At 41.1% G+C, this 23,056-nt stretch overlaps 2 protein-coding genes across 2 annotated transcripts in view; one reads left to right on the top strand and one right to left on the bottom strand.

Moving 5' to 3' along the window:
- The first annotated feature begins 1,294 nt into the window (after positions 1 to 1,294).
- The window catches only part of TMEM38B (transmembrane protein 38B), an 83,678-nt gene continuing 61,916 nt past the window's right edge, over positions 1,295 to 23,056 (top strand). Inside the window, exon 1 of the mRNA XM_036738198.1 lies at positions 1,295 to 1,563. Coding sequence (XP_036594093.1) covers positions 1,425 to 1,563 — 139 coding nt within the window. The 5' untranslated portion in view covers positions 1,295 to 1,424. The remainder of the gene's footprint in view (positions 1,564 to 23,056) is intronic.
- Positions 13,510 to 14,338, bottom strand: LOC118831030 (40S ribosomal protein S6-like). The gene has a single exon (XM_036738199.1). It carries the CDS (start codon positions 14,299 to 14,301, stop codon positions 13,552 to 13,554), a length of 750 nt encoding a protein of 249 aa, XP_036594094.1. The 5' UTR covers positions 14,302 to 14,338; the 3' UTR covers positions 13,510 to 13,551.

The following is a 23,056-nucleotide window of genomic DNA, read 5'->3' on the forward strand; positions in this document are numbered from 1 at the left end:
GTACACTTAATAGCTGTGTGACCCTGGGCAAATAATGTTAAATTTCTCCATCTGTAAAATGGGGAAAAAAGCATCTTCCTCACAGGGTTGTTATGAAGACCAAATGAGATAACTTGTGTAAAATGCTCTGCAAATTTTAAATTCTTTTCCTAGCAAAAGACACCCTATCTCCGGACTGCAGGACATTTTCCCAGGCTGTCCCTTTTACCTGGATTTTTCTCCTTCCTCATCACCGCCACCTGGTTTCCTTCAAGTTTTAGCTAAAGTCCCACCTTCTGCAAGGACCTCTTCGCCTAAATTTAGTTCCTTGCCTTTGAGATTACATCCAATTTATTCGGTTTGTACATAATTTGTTTGCATGTTCTCTCCCCCATTGGACTGTGTGCACCGCAGGAACTGGGCCTGTTTGTTTTGTGCTGTTCTTTGTATCCCCAGTGCTTGGCCCGGAGTAATTATATTATATTAATAAATGCTTGTTAATTTCACTTGATTGTTCCTCTATTGGAGGCTAAGTTCCCTGAGCGCAACAGAACCAGTCTTATCTAAACTTTGAATCTCCTCCAGAGTTTAGCACAATGTAATGTTGGACTGAACCCCTTGCAACTAAGGACCTGCTTGGTTCTTTTCTTTCTTAGTACGGGCCGTTACACACAGCAGTCACTTAATAAATGCGTCTTGATTCTTCACACAGTGGTAATACATCTGCTGGTGAACTGAATGAAAGCAAATATCCCTGCACAGAACTCTGGCCTCTGGAGGGGCAGACTGGTGTTTTGAAATGTGAAACCATTCTAATCGGGGCTCCCAGGAGAGAGAGAGAGAGCGGTGGCAGATAGCCAGAGACTTAGGTCTCCCCCGTCCCAGCCCCAGGCTCCCGAATTCGAGGCCAATGAAACGACGCCACTTGGCGCCTCATCCATCCGCAGCCCTCGAGGGCCCGGCGTGTGTTGGGGGGTGCAGGTGTGGGGGGGCAGTGGGGCGCTGAATCACGGAGTGTAATACTAGAAGGTCGGACTCAGAGGTCTCTCAGGTCTTTTCCAAATCCGGACCAGGTGATCTCAAGGGGCTGGAGGTCAAGGAACCTCTGAGAAGAGCAAAAGTCGCTCCGCCCAGCGACAGCCGGCCCCCACCTCCTCAGGAGGACCGGACCTTAAGTGGCCACGGTGAAGGGAGCGAGGAGGCGGGGCTTATCCCTCCTGGCCAACCGCCTTCCGCGACTGTTGGTGCCCCGCCCCCGCCCGCGCGCTAGGCCTCCGCCCCGCCCCCGGATTGCCCTTCTCCACCCCCTCCTCCCGACGGTCCCGCGGGGTATCGAGCGCATGCGCGCAGTGCTTTACGAGGTGAGCTGAGGAGGGGGCTGGCGGAGGAGGAACGCCCCCATTAGAGCGGAGCGACCCGCTGGGGCTGGAGCCCAGGCCCCGAAGATGGGCGGGGAACCCTCCGCCGTCGCTATGGAATGTGGGTGGGAGCAGCTGACCCTCGCCTTCTCCCGGGTCTCCATGTTCCCCTTCTTCGATATCGCCCACTACCTGGTGTCTGTGATGACGCTGAGGCAGCAGCTCGGTGAGTCCCCTTGGCCGGGAGGAGCCCGGGACTCCCAGTACGAGGGTCTGCCCGTGGGGAGCCGCGGACCAGTCTTGCCCGGGGAAGGGCGTCGCTCGCCGCCTCAGTTTCCTCCTAACTCCTCTCCTGGCCCCTTCCCCCTTTCCTCGGCCCCTCGGTCACCTGTGCTTAACATCCCCAGACTGTGAGCGCCTTAGCTCTGGCAGCTGTGACCTTTCATCTTCTACGCCCCCCAGGGTGGTGGAGTGTACAATTCGGCAGTATTGGTCAAACCCTTTTCAGACCTTAATGGAGTTGTAGAAAGGTTAGCGATTTTATCGGTAGAGTTGTTTCCTCCCAGGAAGTAAATTATACCGGTAATAGAGATCCACTTCCCCGTCTTTCAGACCCCTCTCGGCCCCACCTTCCCCCCTCCTCAGGGTCAGACATAGGACCTTGCCCTTACATGGTGCTTAATGGATACGTTCTTAAAATGGGTAATGAGCACCCCTGACAAATTGGTTCTTGTCTCCCGGTCTGTATATAATTAACTTGGGCCGTCCAGGAAACACATGCAGTCTTGGCTCTTGCCTGATGTGCCATTTAAGACAGGTGGCTAAGTGGCCTAGAGTCAGAATTTGTGGCTACAATGTTTCTTTTGCAATCTACGGATCTAAAATTTTGCCCAGTGTTGGTGGAAGTCATGTTCTTGTAAAGTATTTAGAAGCCGAGACACAAGGTTCGCAGTTGATGGTCCCAAATCAGAAGTGTGCTTGAGATTTTTTTTCTTCCCCATTTAAAAAAAATGTCATCTCTTTAAATACAGGGTGTTCCTAAAGTCTGGACACATAGGCAGTTGACGGCAACGTGGAGTTATTGCGTCGAGTTCACATGAATCTTGCAAAGCGCATCAACCTTTGCATCACAAATGATGGATATCATATTGAAGATGTTATTTGTTAATATTACAATTAAATAAAAATTTCATTTATTTCATTTCTTGAAAATATGCATTTTTGCCTATGTGTCCAGACTTTAGGAACACCCTGTATTGAAGAAGTCATGGAGACAGCTAGGTGGCTCAGTGAGTTGAGCACGGGTCCTGGAGTTAGGAGGTCCTGAGTTCAATTCCGGTCCCAGACACTTGACATACTAGCTGTGTGACCTTGGGCAAATCACTTAACCCCGATTGCGCAGCCCTCTCCCCTCCAAAAAAAAAAAGAAGTTTTTGGGCACTTTGCAACTCTGAAAGTTCTGTAAATATTTAAAGTAGTAGTCTGAAAGTAAAAGAATTGTAGAGTTTGAATTGGAAGTGAGTTATTACTATCTGATTTGGCAGCGTTCTCAAGTATGTCTTTTACAAACCTTTTCTTCTTTTTCATACATCCTTCGGCTTTTCTTCTCCTTACTCTTTCAACTGAGAATTTTGTCTAAATATTTCAGTCAGTGAGTCAGTAAACGTTTTTTAAGAGCCTACTATGTGCCAGGCATGGTGCTGAGGGCTGAGAATGCAAATATAGAGAGAAACAAAGACAGGCCCTGCCTTCTGGGGGTTTATAATCTCCTGGGGGAAGACAACACACTAAAAGGAATCTAAGGGGGCTGGGAAGGGTGATGGGGAGGGGTAGAGAAGTAGGAAAGCAGTGGAGCTAGTGGGAAATCAGGAGGAAAACTGTGCCGAGCCCCTTCCACAAGTAGAAGCCCTGGAGCCTATGCTCTCACTCTAGTCAGAGGGTCAAATCAGAAGGGCAGAAGGCGCTGAAGAGATGTGAGGACCAGGCAGATTCAAACTTGGCAGCATAATGAAATTTCCCAGTGATGCCTTTTCCTGGGGAAGGAAGGTGCATGGAGAGGTACATACAGAGAGGTCAAAGCAGTCAAACTGGTGGGAAATTGGGAGAAAAACTTCACTGAAAAAATTGAGGGCATTTTCTCAGAACTCCCTTTATCATCTCTTTGTTATCTCATATCCCTCAAATGTCTTTTGCTTCCCCCTTGTCTCATATTTTCTTGCCAAGGCGAATTGTTTTCTGTGCACCAGTGATCCCCCTCCCGTCTTTCCTTCACCATCTTATTGCCCCTTTTGTCATCTCTAATCTTCAGTTGTTTTTTAATCTCCTTATTGGTTGCATCCCTTCTTCCTATAAACACATCCGTGTCTCCAAGCCTTAAAGAAACCCTCACTTTATCCCTGCTAGCTGTCCTCCCATACCATTAGCTGTCATCTCATATGGCTTCCCTTTCATGGCTAAATGCTTTGAGAAGGCTGAGGGCCGTATGCAATTGTTAGTAAATCAGCAAACCTTTGTTAAATACCTGCTGTTGTGCCAGGCACTGTCCTAAGTGCTGAGCATACCAAAGAAAGGTAAAAGACAGTCTCTGCTCTCAATGAACTTGAAGTCTAATGGGAGAGATAACATGCAAACTATTATACAGTAGTAGAGGCAGCTAGGTGGCAGCAGGAGATAGAGTTCTAGGCCTGGAGTTAGGAACAACTGAATTGAAGATCAGTCCTCAGATATTGTCTAGTTATGACCCTAGGCAAGTCATTTAACCTTTATTTGCCTCAGTTTCCTTATCTGTAAAGTGGGGTTAATAATCACACCTACCTCCCAAGGTTGTTATGAGGATTAAATGAGATAATATTTGTTAGGGGCTTCTTGCACAGTGCCTGGCATGTAGTAGGCTCTATATAAATGCTAGCTATTGTTATTCATAAATTATATATGTAAATGTATGTATGTATATATACACATATTATATATATATTATATAGACAGGTTAAATTGGAAATGATCAGTTCAATTCAGCAAACATTTATTAAGCACCTGCTACATTCCAGGCACTGTGCTAAGCCCTGGGGATATAAAAAGAGGAAAAAGACAGTACCTGCCCTCAAGAAGCTTGCAGTCTAGTGTGGGAGACCATATGCAACCAAATAATAGAAAGCAAGCTATATATAGGATAAGTAGGAAATAATTAACAGAGGGAAGGCACTGAAATTAACAGGGGTTGGGGAAGGCTTCTTGTAGGAGGTGGGATTTTAGTTGGGACTTAAGAGGAAGCCAGGGAGCTCAGTAGTTGGAGTGGGGGAGGGAGACCATTGCGCACGGAGTACCTGGAGCCTAGGGATCTGTGTCTTGTTTGTAGATTAGCTCAGAAGCCATTGTCGCTGAATTGAAGTGTAGATTTTGAGGAGTATGGTGTAAGAAGACTAAATAGGTAGGAGGGGGCTAGGTTATGAAGGGCTTTGAATGCCCTTTTGGTTTTGGTTTTACTCCCAGTGGCAATAAGGAAGCCATTAGAGCCGGGATGGGGGGTTTATTGTTGTGGTGAGTTTACTAAGTTTATTGCATTAGAGTTTATTTAGAGGTGGGGTAGGAGGTGTGTGAGCAGTATGAGGTGGAGTTCTCCTATCAGGTTTGAGTTTTAGGAAAATCACTTTAATGGCTGAATGGAGAATGGATTGGATGGAGCTGGGAGAGACTTGTAGGCAGATCTGTTGTTGTTCATTCATTTTTCAGTTGTGTCCAACTCTTCAAGAACCCATTTAGGGTTTATTGGCAGATACTGGAGGGGTTTGCCATTTCCTTCTCCAGCCCATTTTACAGATGAAGAAATTGAGGCAGACAGATTAAATGACTCAGTTTACTGTGTTGGCTTAGGCAGGTCTACCAGCAGGCTGTCAACAGAGAGAAGAAACTAGAATCAAAGGGAATGGGGAAAGGCCTTCTTTTGGAAGATGAGATTTTAGACTTGAAGGGAGCCAAGGAAGTCAGTGTTATAAAAATACTCATGTTGTCTAGGAATAAACAATACTTGTTGGGAAGCCAGGAATGTTTTAATTATATTTTACGTTTATTTGGTCTGAACAGAATACAGGAGAGTACAAGGACTCAGATAGATGCCAGTTCTTTTATTGACTCCCAATTTGAATCTCCCGCAAGGCTCTTCATTGGCCAGATGCAGCCCCCTGATTGCCTATGTCATGACCTCAAATGACTGGTTTAAGCATGCGCATGCAAGCCTCCGACCTTTTACCTGACCAGAAGCCTGGTGTCTGCTAGATCACAGCTCTGATTCTAATCACTCACCCAACTTACATTCTGCTAAAGCTGGGGGATGGGGAGGGGGGAGAGGGATACTTTCAACTCTGTGGAAACAAAACTGTTTCCACCATTTCTTACATCCGGAAGCAGAGATGAAGAGGGAGAGCATTTCAGGAATGGAGAAACAGTGAAAATGCCCAGAGTTGGGAGATGGAGTGTCAGTTGGGAGAGGCCAATGTTACTGGTTTGGAGAGTGCATGAGGAGTGTAGGGGAAGGAATATAAGGTGTAAGAAGACCAGAAAGGTGGAGGGAAACAGGTGATGAAGGGCTCTGGGTGTCGAACAGTATTTTATATTTGATCCTGGAGAAGGCTGAAGGCCATTTACAATTGGTATCTCCACTTGCTTTCTTTTCATTTTGTTAACTTTGCAGTCTGACTTCTAACCTCATCATTCAACTGAAACAACTCTTTAGAAGGTTACCAGAGATTTCTTAATTGCCAAATCTACTGGCCATTTCTTAGTCTTCACCCTTCTTGACCTCTCTGTATCTTTTGACAGTGTTAACTCTCTTCTCCTTGATTTTTCTCTTTAGGTTTTTGTGACATTGTCTGCTGGTTCTCCTCCTATCTGTTGGATCCCTTTTCTTCTTAATCGTCTTTGCTGGATCTTTACCCAGGCCAGACCCGATAATGTTGGGTGTTCCTTAAGGCTCTGTCCTGGGTTTTCTTCTCTTTTCCCTCTAAACTCTTTCCTTTGGTGATCTTGTCAGCTCCTATGGAATCAATTGTCAGCTCTTTTGCAGATGATTCTAGATCTATTTATCCACCCATAAATTCTCTCCTAACTTCCAATTTCATCTAACTGCCCATACATCTTAAACTCTTATTCAGTTTAAACTCAACATGTTAAAAATGAAACTCATCGTTTTTCCTTCCAAACCCTTTGCTCTGCCTAACTTCCCATTTACAGTCAAGGGTATCACTGTTTTCCCAGGCACCAAGGTCGACAGTCTAGATGTCATCACTCACTGTCTCACTTCCTCATACTTAATCTCTTCCCAGGGCCTGTGGATTTCACCTTAACACCATCTCTCAAATATGCCCTCTTTTCTCCTCTGATACTGCCACCACTCTAGTGCATGCCCTGTCACTTTATACTTGGGCTACTGAAATAGCCTGCTGGTGGATCTGCCTACCTCAAATCTCTCCCCACTCCATTCCATCCTCTATTCAATTACCTAAAGCATAGGTCTGACCAAGTAGCTCCTTTGCCTCCAGCATCAAATACAAAACTCTCTCTTTGGCATTCAAAGGCCTTCATAATTCAGCCCCTTTCCTACTTTCTAGTCTTCTTTCTTATACCTTACTCCCTGACACACACACTTGATCCAACAACAGTGACCTTCAGATGGTTCCATGAATAAGATGCTACATCTCTTGGCTTTGGGCATTTTCTCTGGCTCTTTCTCTTTCTTGGAGTGCTCTCCCTCCTCATCTCTCCCTGGCTTCCTTTAACCAAAATTCTATCTTCTACAGGAAGCCTTTCCAAAGTCATGTAATGGTATCTTCGATCTCTTAACTGTTTCCCATATATAGCTTATTTATGCATATTGGTTTACTTGTTGTCTCCTCAATTAGATGGTGAGCTTCTTGAGGGCAGCCTTTTGGATCTTTTTGTATCCCCAGTGCTTAGTACACTGCCTGACACATACTAGGCACTTAATAAGTTATTTACTGACTGATACACATACTTACACATATACACACACATATACACATATGTTTGCGCATGATTGTATGTTGTCTGTAGACTGTGAGCTTCTTGCTTTTCTTTGTATCCTCAGCACTTAACACAGTTCCCTGGCACCTAGTAGTATAAATGGTTGTTGACAGCCTGATGTCTTCGTCTGGTTAGGTGAACTTCAAATATTTTATATTGAAATTTTTGTATATTTATAATGTTTTGCAGTTATTCTGAATGGAATTTGTGTCCTCCTGCTGAGTTTTGATGGTAATATACAGATGACTGACATGGATTTATTTTATATACTGATATCTTAATGGTTATTGTTTTAGTTAATTGTTTTAATTGAATCTTTCAGGTTCCCTAAGTAGACTGTCATCTTCAAAAATGATGTTTGTTTTCTTCATGTATGCCATTATTTCTTTTTCTTATCTTAATGCTTTAGCTAGCACCAATAGGTAATAATGTGATAATTAAGATTCTTGCTTTATCTTTGGTCTTGGAGTTAGAAAGACCAGAATTCAAATGTGACCTCAGTCACTAACTGTGTGACTTGTACAAATCACTTAACCTCTCACTCAACTTCCTCATTTATAAGATGGGAGATAATAATAGCACCTCCTTTCCCAGGTGGTTAGGCAATTGGTACTTATTTCCTATTGTTATTTTATAAGATGAGATAATATTTTCAAAGTGCTTTGCAAGCTTTAAAACATTATGAACATGCTAGTTATTGTTATTTTTGGGAAGATCACAATATTAATGCTTGGTTTTAGATATATACTCTTTTTCACATTAAGGAAGGGCTTACTCATTCCTGTGCTTTTTAGTGTTTTTAACAGAAATGTGTCTTGTCAAAAGCCTTTTCTGTTATCTATTTATTATACTAATATAATAATATCATTTAATTGTTTCTTATTAATATGGTTTATTATGTAGTTTTTCTTATATTGAAACAACCTTGCACTCTTCCTATTAACCCAGTGTGTAATCTTTTTGGCATGTTGTAGCCTCTTGGCTAATATTTTATTTAATTTTTTTGCATTGACATTCATTAAGGGTATTGGCCCGTAGAGGTTTTTTTTTTTTTGGTCTCTCCCTGGTTTAAGTTTCAAGATTACAATTTGTGTCATAGAAAGAATTTGGTAGGATCCCTTATTTTCCTCTTTTTTGCAAACTCTTAGTGTTGCATTTAAGCCTTCTAGTATTTGCTAGCATCTTGATAGAATTCATTTGTAAATCCAGCTATTCTAGGATTGTGTTTATTGTTTCATTTTTTGTGTTCAGTTTTGTTAATTTTTTTTAGTTGCATTGGTTTCGTTCTTTCTTTTAAGAATTGATGAAAGTGAAGTCAGAGTAGGTATAATGATCTGAGAAAATATTGAGAGGTATAGAGACTGGAGGTCTCAATGAGAACAAAGGATGGAGGCAGGAACAATTCAATTCAGCAAGCATTTATTATTCAGCAAGCCTATTATGTGCCAGGCAAAAAATGGCAGGCCTTGCCCTCAGAAGGCTTACCTTTTAGCTGGGAGAACGAGACATTTGCCTAGATAAGTACCACATAAAGCAGAAAGGTAGAGTTAAAGGAAAGATTCAGAGTGCTTTAGATTAATTCAAGGGGTTTGAAGGTTCGTTTTCAGCCTTAGTGGTGAGGAAAGGCAATTGAGTTGGGCCTTGGGGGGGGCCCACCTTGACTTGACGGCTCTATTCATTCTATACCAAATTGCTTCTCAGCTGCAATGTAAAAGAACTTATAAGTGAAGATAAAATGAAATATTTGTAAAGTGCTTTGTAAACCTTAAAGTACTATATAAATACTATATCAATATTACTGTTGCCGTGATGATAGTGATGATGAATATGCAGAAATTATTAGAGAGAAAGGGCTGCAAAAGCATCCAAACGAGACCAAGTATTAAAGAGGAGACTTGTACTGGAGGCAGCACAATTGTGAGGGTATTGAAGGAGGCAAAGATACCAAAGTTGTGGAACAAATCTTTGACCTTATTGGTATTAAAAAAAGTAAAGTGAGGAACATCAGTAACAACTTACATGTGCTTACTCTTCTAGCTATACCATATCTTTGAGTTACCTTTTAAAAGAATTTTTCTTTTTTAAAAATTAAGAATTTAAATAACAAGAATGAATATTTTCATATACAGAGAACAGAAAAAGAGGGTTGTATGTGAAGTTGTGACTCTATTAAATACAGCTAATTTTTGGAAAGTATGTAATTTAGCACAGTGCTAATAATTGTCCTGCTTGCTTGTATATATTGTGGTATATATGGGACCTTTCTTTTTTCTCTTACCTCCTTGGAGTTTATGCACAGTAACCTTTTGGCTAGGTTAAAGGATGTGAATGGGCTGGTTATTTTTTTCACATAATTCCAAATTGTTTTCCAGCATGGCTGTAATGAGTTTGTCTCTCCGCCAACAGAATGTTAATGTGTTTGTCTTCTCACAGCCTTGCCAACATAGATGGTGTGTGGGGCCCTACTATCTCAAGGGCTCTTGATTGCTGGGTCCTGGGTTTTCCTGTTTGGGGTCTGAGGGGAATTGAGTGGTTTGAGTATCTCATGGCTTCCTCCAGCCTCAGAATGTCATGCTGCTTTTCCTAGGCCAGCTTGCCTTTCCCAGTGGTGGCAGTTGGTGAAAGGAATTTATGTCAGTCATTTGTGCTTAACTTAGCAACATCTGCTCTGTACAATGAACTGTATGCAAGGGACTGGGAGAGGTACAAGAGAGAAATTAAAGCCAAACCTTGACCGACAGGAACTTGTAGTCCTGCTGCTGTGATGGACACATGCAGACATAATAGGGATTCGACTCTGATGAGGTAAAAGAAACAGGATGCGTTGGTTTGTCACCCTTCCATCTTTCATAAGCTCAGGGCTGTTTTGTAGTAGTCATTGTTGTTGCTGGTAATAAAGAAGGGGAAGGGTTAAGCATTTTTTGTAGTGCCAGGTACTATGCTAGACCCTTCAAAGATGTCTCATTTGATCCTCACAATACTGAAAAGAAGGTACGATTATCATCTCCGGTTTATAGTTGGGGAAACTGAGGCTAATGGAGTTTAAGTGACTTGCCCAAGGACATATAGATAATAAATATTCAAGGCTGCTTTTCAACTCAGGTCTTCCTGACTACAGACCAAGTGCTCTATCTACTATGCCATTTAGCTGTGACTTAGCTAAATTTTCCTCTATTTAATATGCTGTTCTCCTTTTCTCTTAAGTGTAGGTGAGGACCCAGTATCAGTATTTACAATTGAATAATTATAACGTGAATTAGTTTCATTTGTAGCATTACTTCATATTGGCTTTATTTTTGTTAGCATTATATTTTCACATCATAAGTCCCTGTTTCTGGCATACTTAAATCCCTATGCCTTCTGCATGATTTCTACAAATTAATGACATTTTTGATAACAAAATGTATCTTTAAACTGTATCATCTTTGTTCATGGAAGGATTTCTATAGCTAGAACATTAATACATTCTCAAAGTATTGGGACAAGTGGTTTATTGAACTCTTGGTCAGTCAGTCAGCAAGTATTAATTAAGAGTACACTATTTACTAGGAGCTGAGGACACAGATAAAATGAATGAAACAGTCACTACAGGGGAGATGACAAATACATATGTGATTTAGAAAATATTTAGATCTTGTTCATGGAAGGATTTCTATAGCTAGAACATTAATACATTCTCAAAGTATTGGGACAAGTGGTTTATTGAACTCTTGGTCAGTCAGTCAGCAAGTATTAATTAAGAGTACACTATTTACTAGGAGCTGAGGACACAGATAAAATGAATGAAACAGTCACTACAGGGGAGATGACAAATACATATGTGATTTAGAAAATATTTAGATCTTACTGAAAATACTGTGCTAAGCAGCATAGTTTTTAGTTTTCTTTGCTTCTTTAATATGAGAAAATGAATTATTAATTTGGAGAAAATTTAGTTGTTATAAAGTAGGGGAATGAATGGTAATAGCAGTTTGAGATGGATAGCTAGATAATAGCCATCAGCTCCCCTAATGTGAGCAGAGGCCCCCCGGCCCTAACTCAGCTGCTTGGAGAGAGACATCACCAGAAGAGGCTGTCCTGATCCACTGACCCTGACTGTCCAAATACTGCACGGCCCTCTGGTCTGCCCCAGGCAGAGCAGGACCAGCCTCTTTTCACTGCCTGTGCCCAATCTGATGGCAGTTTCCACTGGCTCCTGTTTCCTCTTCAGCTCTATGATCTTGGAGCCTTGCTTCCCTCGATTGGTGCAGGAGGATCAGCCTGCTCTCTACTCTGCTGGGCCTGCTTGGTTTATCTCTGGCCTCAATACTCAAGGATTTCTTGGCTAGTCTGACGTGAGAGGATGGTGGTAGGGGGGGAGGTGAGTTTGGAAGCGGGCCTGGAATGGAATGGGCTCAGCATTGCCTACGCCAGCAGCATTGGGAATCATCCCCTGGACTCTCCAGAGGGGGTTCAGGCCTGCTCCTTGTCTGCCCTCCACAGCCGTTCCTTCACCTCCAGGGGCAGGGTATTAAAGAGATCCTCCTCCACCACCAATCCGCTCCGCTTCAACAGGGGACACTCCCCTAGCTCCACAGGCAGGCATTCCAACCGGTTGCCCCGAAGCTCAATCTGGGTCAGGTTGGTCAGCTCACCCACCCGGGGTGGCAGTGACTGTAACACGTTATTACCCAGATGCAAGGTCCGAAGCTTCCGACACTGGAAGAGTTCAGGTGGAAGGCCCTCAATCTGGTTGGCTGTCACAGCCAAATTCTGAAGGTTCTGTAGCAGTCCAATGTCAGCAGGAATAAAGGTCAAATTGTTGTGACTGAGATCCAGGTAGCGTAGCTTGCGGCAGTAGAAGAGCTGGGTAGGGATCTTCTCTATCTTGTTGCGGTTCAGGTAGAGCCGCTCCAGGTTGGTGAGGTTCCCGATCTGGATGGGGATGTAGGCGATTTGGTTATACCACAGCTTAAGGCAGGTGAGGCGATGCAGGTGCTGGAAACTGATGATCTCTTCTATGGTCTTGAGGTTGTTGTCCTTCAGATCGATCTCCTGCAGGTTGTGGAGACTGAAGATGGAGTGTCATCATGTCATCATGATAGATTCTTCTTGTTTTAGAATATACATTTCTGTTTTTGTCATTGAGTGGGAGATAGTTCTTGTGAAGACTTCACAGAGAGAGAAAATATAAAAATTACTTTTTTTTATTTCTGGAATAAACAGGGGCAATGAGAGGATGGAATGGACCTTGGGATTTAATCCTGTAGGAATGTGATTACCTAACTGTCAGGGATTCCAGGCCTGGAGCAATAAGTGCCTACCAGTTGTTCTTGTTCCTTCCCTGTACCAGGAAAACCCCTCCCTCTTTCCTCATTCCTCCTCTTTACCTTAGCCATATTATTGCCATATCAGCAGCTAGTTAATAAATAAGGAGATATGTTTTGGATTGGCTGGTTCTTTGTCTAGCTTTTCGGGCCTAGATTGTGAGTCTGCCTTCCAGCCAATGCAGAGGAGGGATAGTGGTGGGTGGGAGTTCTTTTGTGATATGTTGGTGCTTTGCCTTTGTGATCCGCCTCTGTCCACTAGTTCTTCCTAGTGGAGGTGATGCCTAAATCTCATGAGATTTGTAAAATAAAATTAGTTCCTTTTCTTCTTCTTCTTCTTTATTTATTTAATATTTGTGTTTTCAGCATTGATTTTCACAAGAGTTTGAATTACAAATTTTCTTCCCATTTCTACCCTCCCCCCCACTTCAAGATGGCATATATTCTGGTTGCACCATTCCCCAGTCAGCTCTCCCTTCTGTCACCCCACTCCCCCACATCCCCTTTTCCCTTACTTTCTTGTATGGCAAGATAGATTTCTATGGCCCATTGCCTGTATATCTTATTTCCTAGTTGCATGCAAAAACTTTTTTTTTTGAACATCTGTTTTTCAAAACTTTGAGTCCAAATTCTCTCCCCTCTTCCCTCCCTACCCATCCTCCCTAAGAAGGCTGGCAATTCAACATAGGCCACATGCATATCATTATGTACAACCCTTCCACAATACTCATGTTGTGAAAGACTAACTATATATTACTCCCTCCTATCCAGTCCCCCTTTATTCAGTTTTCTCCCTTGACCCTGTCCCTTTTCAAAAGTGTTTTTTTTTCCCACTTGACAAGTTATTTATTTCTAACACATTTTTAGAAATTTCATTTTTGACTGGACTCAGATTTCGAGGTGGAGGCTCTCAGGGAAGACAGACGTCGTCTCTTAGCGATCTGTTCTTGTCGTTTTTCTTTAGCTTTCTTCATTCTCTTGGCCAAAAGCTTAGCATATTCTGCTGCTTCTTCCTTGTTCTTCTGGGTACGTTGCTTCTTCAAAGCAATGTGTCTATGTTTGTGCTGCAAAACACGGGGAGTCACCAGACGCTGAATTTTAGGAGCCTTGGTCCTGGGTTTCTTACCTTCCTTGTTGAGGGGCTTTCTCACAACATACTGCCGAACATCATCTTCTTTGGACAAGTTGAAAAGTTTTCGGATCCTGCTAGCTCTTTTGGGCCCCAGGCGACAAGGCACAGTTGTATCTGTCAGTCCTGGTATATCTTTCTCACCTTTCTTCACGATAACCAAGTTGAAGACACTCAAGTTGGCATCCACAATACAGCCCCTAACAGATTTACGTTTTCTTTCTCCAGTTCTTCTAGGGCGATAGCAAGAATGGCCCTTACTGAGCAGCAGGCGCACACGTCCATGAGCCAAAACACCATGCTTCATGGGAAAGCCCTGTTTGTCGTTCCCACCACTGATTCGGACCACATAACCCTTCCATTCATCACCCAAGGCATCGGCAGAAACTTCAGTGGCCATCCGTTTCTCATAAAAAGTCTGTAGCTTTCTCTCATCATCAACTTCGATGAGTTTCTGACAGCCAGTGGCTGGGAAAGAGATGTTGAGCTTCATCTTTACACAGCCGCCTGCTTCAGACCTGCCACGGGAAAGAGAAGTGTTTGTTTTTGATCACCTCCTCCCCCTATCTGCCCTCCCTTCTACCATCCCCCCTTTTTTATCTTCTTTCTCCTTCTTTCCTGTGGGGTAAGATACCCAGTTGAGTGTGTATGTTATTCCCTCCTCTGGTCAAATCTGATGAGAGCAAGATTCACCTATTCCCCCTCACTTGCCCCCTCTTCCCTTACAATGAACTGATTTTTCTTGCCATTTTTATGTGAGATAATTTACCCCATTCTATCTCTCCCTTTCTCCCTCTCTCAATATATTCCTCTCTCATCCCTTAATTTTATTTTATTTTTTTAGATATCATTCCTTCATATTCAACTCACCCTGTGCCCTCTGTCTCTCTAATTATGTATATTCCCTTCAGCTACCCTAATGCTGAGGTCTCATGAATTATACACATCATCTTTCCATATAGGAATGTAAACAAAACAGTTCAACTTTAGTAAGTCCCTTATGATTTCTCTTCTTGTTTACCTTTTCATGCTTCTCTTGATTCTTGTGTTTGAAAGTCAGATTTTCTATTCAGCTCTGGTCTTTTCACTGAGAAAGCTTGAAAGTCCTCTATTTTATTGAAAGTCCATATTTTGCCTTGGAGCATGATACTCAGTTTTTCTGGGTAGGTGATTCTTGGTTTTAATCCTAGCTCCACTGACCTCAGGAATATCATATTCCAAGCCCTTCAGTCCCTTGACGTAGAAGCTGCTAGATCTTGTGTTATCCTGATTGTGTTTCCACAATACTAAAATTGTTTCTTTTTGGCTGTTGCAGAATTTTCTCCTTGATCGGGGAGCTCTGGAATTTGGTGACAATATTCCTAGTAATTTTCTTTTTGGGATCTTTTTCAAGAGGTGATGGGTGGATTCTTTCAATTTCTATTGAAATTGAAAACTCTGGCCCTAGAATATCAGGGCAGTTTTCCTTGATAATTTCTTGAAAGATGATATCTAGGCTCTTTTTTTGATCATGACTTTCAGGTAGTCCAATAATTTTTAAATTATCTCTCCTAGATCTATTTTCCAGGTCAGTGGTTTTTCCAGTGAGATAGTTCACATTGTCTTCCATTTTTTCATTCTTTTGGTTGTGTTTTATAATATCTTGATTTCTCATAAAGTTACTATCTTCCACTTGCTCCAATCTAATTTTTAAGGCAGTATTTTCTTCAGTGGTCTTTTGGACCTCCCTTTCCATTTGGCTTATTCTGCCTTTCAAGGCATTCTTCTCCTCATTGGCTTTTTGGAGCTCTTTTGCCATTTGAGTTAGTCTATTTTTTAAGGTGTTATTTTCTTCAGTATTTTTTTGGGTCATTGCCTTGTTTTTCATGGTTTTCTTGCATCCCTCTCATTTCTCTTCCCAATTTTTCCTCTACTTCTCTAACTTGCTTTTCCAAATCCTTTTTGAGTTCTTCCATGGCCTGAGACCCGTTCATGTTTTTCTTGGAAGCTTTTGATGTAGGGTCTCTGACTTTGTTGACTTCTTCTGGATGTATGTTTTGGTCTTCTTTGTCACCAAAGAAAGATTCTGAAGTCTGAGTCTGAATCTGAGTCCGTTTTCGCTGCCTGGCCATATTCCCAGGCAACTTACACGACCCTTGAGTTTTTCGTTGGGATATGACTGCTTGTGGAGTATAGAGTTCTTTGTCCCAACCTTGAGGGGTTGCACTGTTGTTTTCAGAGCTATTTTTACACAGCAAGCTCTGCCACACCAGTGCTCCTCCTCCCCCAAGAACCGCCAACCCGGACCTGACTCAGACCTAAGCTGGCTCTGCACTCCTGCTCTAATCCTCCATTTAATTCCTCCCACCAGGTGGGCCTGGGGCCTGAAGCAACTGCAGCTGTAGTTCTGTAGCTGCACCATCTGTGCTGCCCCCAGGGTGGTGGCTGAACAGGGAGCTCCTTTCACTCTGTCCCCCCCAGTTTTTCCCACTAACCTTTTCTGTTGTCTTTGGTGTTTGTGGGTTGAGAAGTCTGGTAACTGCCATAGCTCACTGATTCAGGGTGCTAGGGCCTGTTATGCCCGGCCCCAGGTCTGATTGGTTGGGGCGCAGCCCATGCTGGGCCCTGCTCCATTGCGCTCCCAGCATGGTGCGATAGACCTTACCCAGCGACCATCCTGGCTGTCCTCGGCTGGAGCCCTGCTTCCCTGTGCTATTTTGTGGGTTCTGCAGTTCTAGAATTTGTTCAGAGCCATTTTTTGTAGGTGTTTGGAGGGTCCTGGCGGGGAGCTCACTCAAGTCCCTGCTTTCCAGCCACCATCTTGGCTCCGCCCCCCGCCTTAATTCCTTTTCTGTCCCTGCCTGAGAAGCCTCAGTTAATTATTGGGGTACTCAGGTGGTCTCACCATCCCACACATCATGGTTAAATATTTTATTCTAAATCTGTTATAGTTTGGATTCATCATAAGGAATTTGTATTAACTGTAGTATCTGTGACTCTCATGTTTTAGATTCGCCCATACTATTTGCGAAAAAAAAAATGATGAGCTTCTTTTTTAGATAGCATAGCTTACTTTAAACAAATGAACAAATCCAGCTTCTTTTGTACTTAAAATAGCATGTGTGGGACAGTTGACTTTAAAAGGCAATACTGATACCAATTTCTCTTGGATAAACAGAAGTAGTAAAATATTTATAAAGTAGGTCATCTATTTAAAACATCTTTTTTTAATACTTTGGATGATTTAAAAATTTTTTTTATTTAATATTTTTTAGCTTTCAACATTGATTTCCACAAGATTTTGAGTTACAAATTTTCTCCCTATTTCTACCCTCCCCCCACCCCAAGATTGCATATATTCTGATTTCCCCTTTCTCCAGTCTACCCTCCCTTCTGTCACCACACTTCCCCCCCCACCCCTTATGCCCTTTCCCCTTGCTTTCTTGTAGGGCAAGATAGATTTCTAAACCCCATTGCTTCTTTTATCTTATTTCTGAGTTGCGTGTAAAAAACAACTTTTTTTTTTGAACATTTGTTTTTAGAACTTTGACTTCCAAATTTTCTCTTTTCTTCCCTCTCCACCCCTCCCCCTCCCCCCCACTTTGAGAAGGCAAGCAATTCAACATAGGCCACACATGAGTCATTATGTAAAACACTTCCATAACAGTCATGTTGTGAAAGACTAACTATATTTCCCTCCATCCTATTGCGTCTCCCTTTATTCAGTTTTTTCCTATGACCCTGTCCTTTTTCAAAAGTGTTTGCTTTTGATTACCTCCTCCCCCATCTGCTCTCCCTTCTATCATCCCCCCTCTCTTATCACCTTCCCCCCTACTTTCCTGTAGGGTAAGATACTCAGTTGAGTGTGTATGTTATTCTCTCCTCAAGTCCAATCTGATGAGAGCAAGATTCACTCATTCCCTTTCACCTGCCGCCTCTTCCCTTCCAATAGAATTGCTTTTTCTTGTCACTTTTATGTGAGATAATTTACCCCATTCTATTTCTCCCTTTCTTCTTCTGCCAATATATTTCTCTTTCACCCCTTAATTTTATTTATTTATTTTTAGATATCATCCCTTCATATTCAACTCACCCTGTGCCCTTTGACCAAGTATATATATGTATATTCCCTTCAACTACCCTAATACTTAGAAAGGTTTCATGAGTTACAGATATCATCTTTCCATGTAGGAACATAAACAAATCTCAATTGAGTAGATTGAACAAAACAGTTCAACTTTAGTAAGGCCCTTATGATTTCTCTTTGCTGTTTACCTTTTTGTGCTTCTCTTGATTCTTGTATGTGAAAGTCAGATTTTCTCTTCAGCTCTGGTCTTTTCATGAAGAATGCTTGAAAGTCCTCTCTTTTATTGAAAATCCATATTTTGTTCTGGAGTATTATACTCAGTTTTTCTGGGCAGGTGATTCTTGGTTTTAATCCTAGCTCCACTGACCTCAGGAATATCATATTCCAAGCCCTTTGGTCCCTTAATGTAGAAGCTGCTAGATCTTGTGTTATTCTGATTGTGTTTCCACAATACTTAAAATTGTTTCTTTTGGCTGCTTGCAGCATTTTCTCCTTGATCTGGGAGCTCTGGAATTTGGCGAAAATATTCCTAGGAATTTTCTTTTTGGGATCTTTTTCAAGAGGTGATGGGTGGATTCTTTCAATTTCTATTTTACCCTCTGGCCCTAGAATATTAGGGCAGATGATATCTGTAACTCATGAAACTTGTTTTCTCACATCCCCTCCTGTCTTCAGTAGACCACTTCTCCTATCATCCCCACTCTTTCTCTCATCTTCAATCTCTTCTTCTCCATTGGCTCCTTCCTTATTGCCTATAGAAACATGCCCAAATCTCTCCTATTCTCAGAAAAAAACCTCCATCTAGATCCTATCATGTCTGCTATCAGTTTGTTCTTTACCTCTCCTCCCTTTTTCGTTAAATGCCTTGAAAAAGCTGTCTATGCTTGGTAGGAATGTGGTGTATTCCTCACACTGTACTCTAAATCCTCGGAAATCTGGCTTCAAATCTCATCCTTCAGCTAAAACTGCTTTCTCCAAAGTTACTCCAAATAGCACAACTAATATCCTTTTTTCAGTGTTTATGCTTCTTGATCTCTCTCTTGGTTATCCTTTTACTTATATGACTGCTGCTTCCTAATCTCCTTCGTTGATTCTTCATATCATAATTGAGGATGTCCTACAAGGCAGTCTCTGATCCTCTTCTCTCTCTTTTTCCTGTATTCTTTTATTTAATGATCTTTTTGGCTCTCACAGGTTCAGTTTTCATTGCTATCTTGATGACTTCCAGATCTTCATATCTGTCTAACCTTAGTCTCTCTCTCCTCAGTTCTAGTTCTACAACATCAACTTGCTGTTAGACATCTTGAAGTGGACGTCCTGTAGGCAACTTCAACTCAATATCAGATACCATAAACACTCTTTGTCTTTCCGTATCTGTTTTTCTCCTTTTAATCAACCACCACAATAGTGATAATACATAACTTAAGCTCCTATGGTCTCAATTTTATTTTATTTTTTTGCGTAAAATTTCAGAATTCTTAGCAATACATTGTAGGTTCCTTCTAATTGTATCATTTGTCCCTAATTGATTCACTCATTCCCCAGTTGACTGATGTTGAAGATGGTAGTGAACATTGTTTGACAAGTCTTTGGAGGTTCTTTGTCATGTCCCAGATACTTGCCTCAGGATGGCAGACCTTTCCATTATTTATATCAGATTGATAAATAGATCCCTTAGTAACTCAAAGTGATTTATCAAGTCAACAAGCATTTATTAAGCACTTACTTTGTGTTAGGCACTGTGCTAATCACCGAGAATATAAACACAAGCAGAAAGAATCTTTGTCCTTAGAGTGCTTATGTTCTAATGGGGGAAGGCAGCTGAAAACTGAGGGATTGGGGGAAGAGATGAAAGTACCCAGACTGAAGTATTGTAGAGAAATTACTGGAGAGTATAGTGCAGCTTGGAGAGGAATGAAGACTTGTTTGGCCCAGGCATCTTTTTTAAAATGGAGGTTATGGACAGAACCAGCCAATCAGAGGGGGAAGTAGCAGGGGGCAGAAGGTACACAGAGTACAGGAAAGTACAGGAAAACTGGAAAATAGGAACAGGCCAGATTGTTAGGAGCTTTAAATGCCAGAGACAAGTTTATATTTCATCCCAGAGGTAGTAGGGGCCAACTAGAATTTGAGAAGCGAAAGATAACATGGTCATATCTGTGCTTAAGTAAGTCACTTTGGTAGCAGTGTGAAGGATGGATTGGAATGGGGAGAGACATAGAGGCAAAGATATGGATTAGGAAACTATGGCAATAGTCCAAATGAGATTTAATGAGGGCTTGACCTTGGGTGGTAGCCATGTCAGTAGAGAGAAGGGATCCTAATTGGAGAGAAGTGAACCTATTTTTTTTGCACTTAATAGTATTTTATTTTTTTCCAATTACATGTAAAGATAGTTTTCAACATTCATTTTTTGTAAGATTTTGAGTTCTTAATTTTTCTTCCTGCCTTCCCTTCCCCTTCTCCAAGACAGCAAGCAATCCGATATAGGTTATACATGTACAATCATGTTAAACACATTTCCATTTTAGTCATGTTGTGAAAGAAGAATCAGAACAAAAGAGAAAAACCATGAGACAGAAAAAACAAAACACAACAAAAAAGTGAAAATAGTATGCTCTGATCTGCATTCAGATCCATAGTTCTTTCTCTGTATATAGATCGCATTTTCCATCATGAGTCTTTGAATTGTCTTGGATCATTGTATTGCTGAGAGTAGCTAAGTCTATCATAGTGGATCATCGTATAGTGTTGTTGTTACCGTGTACAATGTTCTTCTGGTTCTTCTCATTTCACTTAGCATCAGTTCATGTAAATCTTTCTGAAATCCACTTGCTCATCATTTGTTATAGCACTATAGTATTCCATTACATTCATATACCACAACTTCTAAAGCCATTTCCCAGTTGATGGGCATGCTCACAATTTCCAGTTCTTTGCCACCACAAAAAGAACTGCTATAAATATTTTTGTATATGTGGTTCCTTTTCCCTTTTTTATGATCTCTTTGGGATACAGACCTGGTAGTGCTATTGTTGCATCAAATTGTATGCACTGTTTAATACCTCTTTGGGCATAGTTCCAAATTGCTTTCCAGAATGGTCGGATCAGTTCACAATTCCACCGGTACATTAGTGTTCTAATTTTCCCACATCTTCTCCAACATTTATCATTTTCCTTTTCTTTCATATTTGCTAATCTGATAGATGTGAGGTGGACCTCAGAGTTGTTTTAATTTACATCTCTCTAATCAATAGCGATTTGGAGCATTTTTTTCATATGACTATAGATAGCTTGATTTCTTTGTCTGAAAACTGCCTGTTCATATCCTTTGACCATTTATCAATTGGGGAATAACTTGTATTCTTACAAATTTGAGAAATGACGCCTTTATCAGAAACATTGCCTTTAAAAATCTTCTCAGTTTTCTGCTTTCCTTCTGATCTTGGTTGCATTGGTTTTTGTGCAAAACCTTTTTAATTTAATATAATCAAAATTATCTATTTTCCCCCCAAATTATCCATTTTGCATTTCATGATGTTCTTTATCTTTTGTATGGTCATAAATTCTTCTGAAGGGAACTTATTTGATACACATGGAAGTAGTAATGACAAGATTTGGCAACTAATTGGATATGTGACTTGAACAAGAGTCAAGAGTCAAGGATGACACCAAGGTTTCACTCTTTCTGCCAAAGAGTCCAATTTCTGACTTCATGAAGACTGAATTCAGTACTAAGTGAGCCTAGCTCCAAAGAGGAGAGTCAGACTTCTCTTTTCTTTTTGGTTCATTATGCTCTTGCCCTTGAGTTTCTTGGGAAAATCTTAAGCTTAGGTATGGTGCTCATACCTAAAGGTCTCTCCAACAGTGATTACAACTAGATCTTCTAGAAAGTTAATCAGTGTACAAAGTAGATAAGGTATGGGACAAATATATTTCTTTCATCACAAAAGAAATGCTTAAAACACAAAAGACACATGAATGTAAAGTGAGTGACACATATTAGTTTCAGGTAGTGGCTAGAGTTCCATATGGAAATACCTATGAGTCAGAATGGGGATTGAGAGACCAAGATTAGAAATTTAGATTCAGTATGTTTAGGTTTGAGAAGTGCTTTTTCTTTGGGAAGCAATGAAATCCTTAATGAATTTCTAGTTCTTTGTTCATTAGTAGTTTAATTGGTTATTTGTGATGTGTGATGGTATTTAAGAATTTATGTAGATATAACTCAAGTAAAGGGGCTTGTTATTAAAAATTAAATTATTAAAATAATTTAAAATGTTGTTCAGTTGTTTTCAGTTTTGTCCAACTCTTCATGACCCCATTTAGGCTTTTCTTGGCAAAGATACTGTGGTTTCCTTCTCCAGCCCATTTTACAGATGAGGAAACTGAGGCAAACAAGGTTATATGACTGGCCCAGGATCACACAGCTAGTAAATGTTTGAGGCCAGATTCTAACTCAGGAAGATAAGTCTTCCTGATTTCAGCACTCTCTCCATTGCACCACCAACTGCCTCTAGTGAAAAATAAAACCCAGTAGTTAAATTATTGAAATCAGTTAATTAAATCAATTAAATCATTAAATCAAAATAATTTCAAATCTGCCTACACAAACTCAATCTTTATTGTTTGTGTTCGAGCCTTTTATCTGTCAGTTTTCAGGAAACGCTAGCAATTTGGTAGGGGAAATTGGTTGATCTCAGAAGATTTCTCACCAGTCCTTAGATCTTTAGGAAGTGGTTGGTACAATGGAAGAGGTGAGGGGATTGCTGTTCAGACTGGATTGTAGAAATGAGAGAAACATATACATTTTCTTCTTGTAGCTATAGGCAGCTTTGCTTCTTAAATGGAGGAGTATTGCCTAATAAATCTATTTCTTCCTTCTCAACCTATCTCTGATTTAGAATTTTACTTCAGCTTCAGAAATAAACTTTGCAAAGGTTTTGTTCCTGCCTGCTTCTGTTCTACTCAGTGATGTGAATGAGAGCAGTTTTATCTTTTTAAAAAAATTTATTTGTTTTTAGTTTGCAGCTTTCACTTCTATAAGGTTTTGAGTTCTAAATTTTCTCCCTCTCCCTCCGCTCCCCCCTCCCCAAGACAGCATGCAATCTTACATAAGCCATACATGTACAATCATATTAAACATATTTCCACATTAGTCATGTTGTAAAGAAGAATTAGA

This window comes from Trichosurus vulpecula, chromosome 9 (assembly GCF_011100635.1).
Source record: "Trichosurus vulpecula isolate mTriVul1 chromosome 9, mTriVul1.pri, whole genome shotgun sequence".
Taxonomy (NCBI): Eukaryota; Metazoa; Chordata; class Mammalia; order Diprotodontia; family Phalangeridae; genus Trichosurus; species Trichosurus vulpecula.

What these genes read in the sequence shown, in the direction of transcription:
- LOC118831030 (XM_036738199.1), bottom strand. Translation starts at nt 14,301, where the DNA reads ATGAAGCTCAACATCTCTTTCCCAGCCACTGGCTGTCAGAAACTCATC.